Genomic DNA, 8,707 nt, shown 5'->3' with positions numbered 1-8,707 from the left:
GGTACGAGCATATCAACCTGCAGGATATATAGGTCATCAGCTGACCGAGGGGCGGGTACGTTCATTGTGCGCCTTTAACGCGCGCTTTTTTACGCACAGCCAAGCGCACAACATCTCTATGTGATCCAGGCTACATGCTAAATTAGCCTCAGCGGTGCCTTCACAGACTACAGAGCCACAAAAGACGCGTTATCGCTGCGGTTTACCGGTCAAAGCCCGGTGGTGTACACATCCAAAGGGTAAGAAATAGTTCCCACCTCGCAGCGCTTCGTGCTGCTGCTAGTATTGTTCTACATTGCGTGTTTGCTATCAAATTTAGCTAGTGTTAGCTCGTTGAAGCGTTAGCTTTTGGGCTACCTGCTTTAGCGAGTTTGCCTTTCATGCCCATTGCTTAACGTTGGCTAGTAGCTAGTAGCTAGCTAACGCAGCACTAGATATTCGCTGCGATGTGCACGTTTAGATAAAGTTTTCTGGCAACGTTGTCTAATCTTTCGTTATTTTAGGCGAGTGGACAGTTGCCGGTGGGTGTTTTGCACACCAGATAGGTCAGGAAATCTTCAGTTTGTCGTGCCTGTTGTGGATTGGAGATATGACAATGAAGTGATGCCAGTTGTTTGTTTAAGATAGTAACATTATCTAGCTAGCGTTGGCTCATGTTACAGTATACGGACCAGTAACAATAACTTCCTACTTCGTTCTCTGTTTGGTAATTTAGCGCCGACTGTATCGGTTATTCGTTACAACTTTGCAAAGGACTATCTTTCTCATTAACATTGGTCTCTGTCGCTTCTTCATGTACAGCGAACTGTGCTGAAGTATACCGCAACAAACTTTGCTATGGGCAAAAAGTCCCGTGAAGAGGCATCCTCATCCTCTGATGAGGAATATGTTGTGGAGAAAGTGCTGGACAGAAGGGTGGTGAAAGGCCGGGTCGAGTTCTTCCTGAAGTGGAAGGGATACTCAGAGTAAGTTTACTCCTGCTAGTTTACTAAGCATTGCTCGCACGAACATCACCAAGTTACAGTTTTAACACGGGCAAAAGATAAGATTAAATATCACTAATATCTGATCACGTCTTTGAGTGTATTGGTGTAGGTTTCTACAAAGAAAGAAAACGGGAAAAGTGGTCTTTAACAGTTTGTAATGTGGGTATCAATAGTGAAGCAAGAAGAGGCGTTCACTGCCTTTTGAGCCAGATACAGCAGTCACAGTTGATTGCATCTCTGTAGTGTAATGTTGCATTGCAGATCAAGATAAGAACATTTACAGTATTTTAACAACTACAATATTTTGATAATCACAGATGATATGTTTCATATCATGGTATTTATTTCAATCATCGATCTGATCGGGGACTCGTTTACAAAAAGCATATGTCAAAGATGAACTTATCCCTTAGACTTACGATGAGACTTAAGTCATCTTAGCCAGAAGATGGTTTTAGGGAATGGGGTGCAGTGCTGTTGATTTTAGAGTTATGGCTATACTGGTACTGACTTGCTCCCCTGTTACCCTCCTCAGTAAACACAACACATGGGAACCAGAGAAGAATCTGGACTGCCCTGAGCTTATTTCAGAATTCATGAAGACCTACAAGAAAAGCAGCAGCAGCAGCGGAAGCTCCACACCTAGCAGTGGCGGCAGCAAATCAAGTGCAGGCCCCCTAGGACGCTCCAAAGACTCAAGCAGCTCGAAGAAAAGGAGCTCTGATGACGAGGAGGGTGGAAGTAAGCCCAAAAAGAAAAAAGAGGTAAGTGATAAGACAGTGCTGTTAAAAAAAAAAAATCACTTTTTTTCCCTTTTTTTTTCAAATGTGAAACATGTTTAACTGCAATAAGTGCAAAAGTGCAGTCAAGTTGTTGTTTTTTTTGTTTGTTTGTTTTTTCTTAACAAGACAGGAAATGTAGGCGTTTTGATCCACCTAATATAAAACACAATCATAGAATTCAGTTCATGAAAGTGATTTGCATGTTTGAGGTTAACACCTCAGACATGCAAATCACTTACCACACAGCTTTCCATTCTTGGAAGAAACAATAGCTTAATTCCTGATCATCATTTATATGTTAATTAAGTGTTTACGAGTGTCTCATCTCAAAGTGGAGAGATGGAAATGTGCTTACTTTTACATATATTTCCAAAGAAACACTTTAGATTCAAATTTTCATTTATTTGCTAAAACATTTGTTGAGTTTGTAAACCAGTTTTATTTGGCATACAGTGAACCTCCATTGAATTAGTGGGTTTTTAGCGTAAATTATGAGAAATGTTGACGTGATTTATTTAGTAATGGAAGGTTAGCCTGTGCAAATCGTCACACTTCAGCCACATCTGCATTATGTAAATGAGGATTTTCTTCTTTTTTTTTTTTAGTCAGTGTATCTAAACATAATTAGTCTACAGTCTTACAATTGCTTGTAGCATGCTCAAGATATTTTGGAGTATTGTAAGTATTTTTGTTCCTTTTTTGTTTTTTTAGGATGACATTCTCGTCGCACGTGGGTTTGAGAGAGGGCTTGAGCCAGAGAAGATCATTGGAGCAACTGACTCGTGTGGTGATCTAATGTTTCTTATGAAATGGTAGGTTTTATTTGATATGTGCATGTGGAACTTGGTGTGGCCTAATATTATGTGAAATATATCAATATTTAAAAAGACAAGGTCTTAAGATGACCATAGTGTTGAATATTAAATCACAATGTACACAGCTAAAGTTGAATGGTAATAGTAAGCAATTTTTCCATTTTAAAATGTATTATAAACAATCAGTACTTGTGACGTATTAGTGGTTTGGGGCTATATGAAGACACACTGCTTTCTTTTTGAATGTTCGGGACTTTTCAGGCAGAGGTGCACTTTCACTATCTGCTGCATTAGATTAACGCAGACAGTTGTCTGTATCTGTAATTGTTTCAAGTACCATAAGTAATACATGACATGAGTCACACAATTTTTAAGCTACAGTTGTATGGAAGGATAGTCTGCTGTTTTAAATGTAATTAGTGAAAACGTTGTTGGTTGTCAACTCCCGAAACATCCTTCTGTTTACTGATATTGGCACAAATGACTCATAAGTACTCTGTATTGGTTGTTCCCCTAAATCTGGTGTACATTATTGGTAATTATTCATAAAAACACGGTATTGGTGAACCTCTGGTTTCTGCATGTCAACCCATTTGGTACTGCAGGTGTTGCCTGCAATGGTTACAGACTGTACTATAACTGCTTGCAACTTGTTAAGCCATGATTCTTTCAGACGGCAGCTCTCAATGTGCCAGATCACTACTGGCAAATTACCCATTAGCAGCACTAATAGCCTAGCTGTCCATTCATATATAAACAGTAAGCCACACCATAAAATTTTATGTCATTCCATATTAGCTAGATGGATATGTGTGGTACATCGTCACTCATGTCTGGTTAAGCTCCATTCCAGGGTGTTTGCTTGTTCAAAATGAGGCAATGGTTGTACCCTAACTGTGATTTGTTTTTTGTTTGTTTGTTGTTGTTTTTTATAAACAAGGATAAAACGATAAGAACTACATGGAGAAATAAATGTAAACACAGACAGATCCTAAACAGATTTACAAGCTCCATCTGCCCACTTTTGCCTGTAAGAAGCACTGGCTGTAACTATAAAGAAAACAAGTCATTTAGTGTTCAAACATTATCTTAAGTATTAAAAGGTAGTCAAATAATGAATAGCACTATTTCATTTTTTTTTTTACAATCTCATCTGTTAAGAAATTCCACCCAAAGCAAATCTTTTTTCCCTTATTTTATGCTTAAAATGTACACTGAAATGCCAGAATTAGGAAAATCTTTTTTTTTTTTTCTTTTTGAATGACAGTCTGAATGTGACTACGTATTCTTATATGAATATGTTGTGAATTTTAATGAGAAAAAAAAATAACTAAATGTTACCACACTGTTTTATTATTGCAGATTGCATGGTTAGATTTGGTAAAGTCAGGACAGACTTGGACATGCATAAACATAATTGCAACATGTGCAATGAATTTACAATAATACACAGGCAAATGCATGGTATATTTTAAAGGACAGAAGACCATTTTTTAAATTATGCATACCCCGACATGTATGCAATATATTGGTAGTTTCCCACATGAATGGAAAATATAATAGAACTTGTGCATAGATGCACAGCTCTGAACTAATTTTAATAACAAACTGTGTTCTTTACGTCTTGCAGGAAAGACTCTGATGAGGCTGATCTCGTACTCGCAAAGGAGGCCAATCATAAGTGCCCACAGATTGTCATAGCCTTCTATGAGGAACGTCTCACCTGGCATGAAGACAGTGACAAGAAGGAGAAAGACGCTGTCAGTGCGTGAGTGCATCACCTCAGGAGGAAACGGTACCTCCTCCTCTGCAGGGACAACCTTGAGTCAGACATTTTTCACACCCAATCCTCCCATACTTCCTCTGTACCATGTCCAACAACGACACAAATACAGCGGACACAGATCTCCATCCATGACCCATCGGAGCACAAGGGCCCAGACTGCTGAGGAGGCATCAGATAGGAGAAGCTGTGCAACATGGGTGATATGCTACTGGGGAGGGTTTCTGCTGTTCTCTTTTTATTCTTTAACTTCTTTTAATGTCTTAACATGTCATGTTTTAGTGCTTATGGGATATGATCATGTCAGTAAGGTATTTTGCATCCACAAGCACAGGTGGCCATTTGTTAAACTCTGAATATAGTCTTGAGAGTCAGTACAAGCTTTGTTAACCATGAGCTTGTTCCAGGGTAGTGCACAACAGCCATTCTAAAGCCTTTATAAGCAGTGCACCTCTTTGCTTTAAGAACCCACTAACACCACTGAGGATAAGACTGTAGTACTAATATTCAGGAAGCAACCACCGCAGCACTTTCCTGACTGCATAATCACTTCCTTTTAAACTTTTTATCTCGCGTACATTTGTCAGTTTGTCCTGCCTACTGGGATGTAACGACTCAATTTGCAAACTTGCAGGGGACACCGGCCAATTATTTTTATTATAAAGTAGTTATGATATCCTTGTTCATTTTTTTTTTTAACTGTCTTTTTTTTTTCTCCCCATATTTCCAAGTTTTAATGTGTCAAATCGGTGTTTTTAATTTCTTCACTAGTTCAAGAAAATTAAAATAAAACATTTTTGCTCAGTTTTGTACCTTTTTTCCTTTTGTTCTTTTTTAAATAATCTTTTAACTGCAGAGTTATCTTTGGACCAGTCTCACATTAACATTGACAATCTTCACTGTATCCACATGAAATGAAACCAGCATTCATCAACAGTCACTGAGGTCTGCCACCTTGTGGCTAAAAACATAAAACGAATTTCTTGACTGTGACCAATCTCTATGATAGAAACCCTGCAGTTTTAATGGTATTATTAATCTTGTTAGTTAGTGTGATACTTTGATAGATTTTATTTTATTTTTTAAAGATTTCAATTGGTAAAATCTACTCAGCAATTGGAGTATTTGTTCTTGATATCATTGTAATGTTCATTTGAAGCATTAAAACCAGTTTCTGATCTGATTATGCATATCGTGGGTTTTATTGTGGTGAATAATTATATTGTTCCCTGCAGTATTACATTTTTTTTCTGGAACAATGTTTCTACCTGACATGCAGAGATCAAATTAAATATATACGATGGATGACGGTTTTGTTGCTTGATCTCTTGTGCTCCACGTGGACTTTTAGGACCAAATGTGTAGTGTCTACAGACTGAGATATGATTGTTTTTTTGGACTTGGATCAGCATTGTGAATGAAGGCTGTGACCTTCTCTCCTTTCATACATGCAGTATGTTAACCACGGCCCTTGATATCAATTAGATACTGTTTTTGGTGTAATTTCCTTTCATGAAAATATTTTGTCCTTTCAGACCCTTGAATTCTGTCCTCAGTTTTGCTGGCGCAGAATTTTTGAAAAGTAGACTTTTTCTTGTGAATTAAATGTTACAAATATGTGTACAGTAGCACCCTTTAATAAACAATTTCAATGTTAAATTGGCTGTTATTTGGCTTTTTATTTTAGGTGTGAATGGAATATTGTGTAGAGAGAATAGGTTGCTTTAATTTAAACCTTTTGAAAGTTGAGAATTGTTAAAATGACTGATTCGCTGGGAACTGTTGGATAAAACATGAATAATAAACTAAACAATAGTTTAACATCAGGAAAATTCTTAACATTAGTGGAGAAAAATAACTATCTGTCCTGGGGGAACAATAAAATCCTATAAGTCACATGTATCGCAAAACAGATGCTGCTTAATGTGGCCTCTGTCGAGATGAGACCTTTTTTTTTTTTTTAAAAAAAAAACTTCTTTGTTGAAGGAAATGTTTTGAGAGCACCAGCTTCTCTCACCCAGCAGATGGTGCTGTTGGACAATAACAATGCAAAAGTCATAACTTAATTTTATGCAAGTCATTCAGGTTCAAATACTTAAAGTTTCTCACCACAACAACTCTTTAATGAGTCTTTTCTGTAGATCCTTTATGGATTATTAAGCATGTTTTTGAGGGACATGGTTTCATGTCAAGTGTGCTGACCAACATCACATCTTTCTGTTGGACTTAATTGTCTTCTAAATCATTTTGACTCTTTTTAACATCAGCTGGATCCACCTGAAGGTCCATCTTTACAAACTCATGTTGTGCAGTGAAACACAGACTAACACACAATTGTTTTGAACTAAAGTGGAGCTCCCAAAGTTTCTTAAGATACCAGGTACAGTATGTCAGGCTGAAATGTGTTTAAAATAATGTACAATACACCTAAAATATTTCAGATACTTCTATTTTGAAAATGATTTTTGGACATTTTATTGGTGGGGATATTTATCCATAGAAATGACGAGAGAGAGGGGTAGGTAGTGATGTGCAGCAAAGGTTTCCGGCAGGATGAAAACCGGGGACATTGTGGTTCATGCATGATTGAGCCCTTAAAACTATGGACCACCGGGGAACCTCACTTCCATTTGATGTAAACATGCAGCCATAAAATTATATAAGTTTGAATTTTTCAGTTGGTGAAAGCACAACGTAACTTTAATAACAAACCAAATAGCCTACAAAAGATATGTAGTGCTGAAGTGTGAGGAAAAGATTAATTTCTCAAATTGACTAGTACACCAACTAATATCCAGTAAAGCTAGATTTCAAAATGTAAGACGAGCCCCCATTTCGTCAAAACCTGGCCACAGGGCCGTAACAAAAACAGGAATTTAGTTATTTATTAAAATCTGAGTTTATTATAATAAAGAAAATAGATGTCCATTAAGACTGTCTCTGCTTCGGGGGAGAGCTGCAATAAACCGCATTGAAGGTTGAGTCTAATCCTTGTTCTTCTCTTAGCACCCTCTTTTTCTTTCTTGCTGCCTTTTATAGTGACTTTCCTGCTCACACACACATACACACAAAGTGCTGCTCAGCTACGTCTAAAGTGATGGAATTTTCCTAGCAAAAAGGCTTTTACACTCCAAATGGAATGCAAAGGTCACTAGTAAATTTCCAGCCCCTGGGACCATTAAGCTGGGCAAAGAGAGTGAGCAGCAGGCTGTTTTATGGAGCCTGGAGCTGTCTGCTGACAAACCCAGGCCAGTGGGTTTGGTTGGGAAAGCCACAGTGGCACTCATGGGAGCTCTGCCTGTGATGTGTGTGGCAAATACAGATGTAGGAGTAGTTCTGGTGCGTGGTCAATGGGCATGCAGAGTGAAGCTTTGTTGAAGCTAAACATCAAAATGAGGAAAATCTGATTTTAGCATTGTACTACTAATGAGCGCATACTTTATGTGCGGCAGAGTCAATAACAAGCCATCTGTGCCTTGTTTACCTAAGAAGTATAAGCTTTTTGTGATGCATTTCTAGATGTTTGACATTGCACTAAAGTATTATTTGATATTTTTAATGTATATAAATGTAGCCCACATGTCATTTGCAGTATTTTTAACTGGAAACAATAATTCTGCTTTTATAGCCATTTCTGTCCTGCAAAGTATTTTCTTTGCCTTGATGGGCATCATGTGTTGAAATATAGTTACAGATTTAGTGTAAATTTATTTTTTATTTCACCGCAGCCTCTGCACTTCAAACATACTCCCTTCTGTACCCGTAACTTGTAGTGCAAATGAGTTCCACCGGGTATTGCCCACGGCAGAGGTGGGTCTTCTTGCAGCACATTAGCCTACACTAAATGAGTGTCGGGGGAGCTACTGTGCAGCTGTGGCGAGGGGAGGGACTGCTGCAGTGGGCCTCATCAGTGTTACACAGTTTGTTCAAGGATACCACCAAAACAACAAACAAATAAATGTGCACTCACACAGATAACACAAACACACAGCACGATGCATCCCTGAAAGAAAAAAAAAAGAAAAAGATTCATAGTCTTCAGTTATGGCCTCAGTGAAACTGTGAAAAAATTCTCAAAGTGTTGTAAGTCATGAGTATCACAGAGGCCGATGTAATTTGATGTGGCCTTTCTCGTGCTGTGATCGTGTAGGCACAGCTGCCCAACAGCTGTGTCTCCATTTCCTTGTTGCAACCAGATATAAAGCTCTGCAGTGATGACTGGTGCATCATCTCGCAGCACAGTGCACTGATCTGTATGAAGGTGATTGTGATGTGATGCTCTAATTTGGGTGGCTATCACACTTAATGTGCAGTAAAGCACCATAGACAAAGCTTCTTCGT

General features: G+C 38.2%; 1 protein-coding gene across 1 annotated transcript; it reads left to right on the top strand.

Moving 5' to 3' along the window:
* Positions 1 to 48: 48 nt before the first annotated feature.
* Positions 49 to 6,025, top strand: cbx5 (chromobox homolog 5 (HP1 alpha homolog, Drosophila)). Its single transcript, XM_042408058.1, has 5 exons — positions 49 to 239; positions 802 to 965; positions 1,522 to 1,750; positions 2,480 to 2,580; positions 4,214 to 6,025. Exons 2-5 carry the CDS (start codon positions 838 to 840, stop codon positions 4,353 to 4,355), a joined length of 600 nt encoding a protein of 199 aa, XP_042263992.1. The 5' UTR covers positions 49 to 239; positions 802 to 837; the 3' UTR covers positions 4,356 to 6,025.
* Positions 6,026 to 8,707: the final 2,682 nt, after the last annotated feature.

Source organism: Thunnus maccoyii, chromosome 4 (genome assembly GCF_910596095.1).
Source record: "Thunnus maccoyii chromosome 4, fThuMac1.1, whole genome shotgun sequence".
Lineage (NCBI taxonomy): Eukaryota > Metazoa > Chordata > Actinopteri > Scombriformes > Scombridae > Thunnus > Thunnus maccoyii.
The sequence above is the reverse complement of the archived record's forward strand: the minus strand, read 5'-3'. Positions and strand labels throughout refer to the sequence as shown.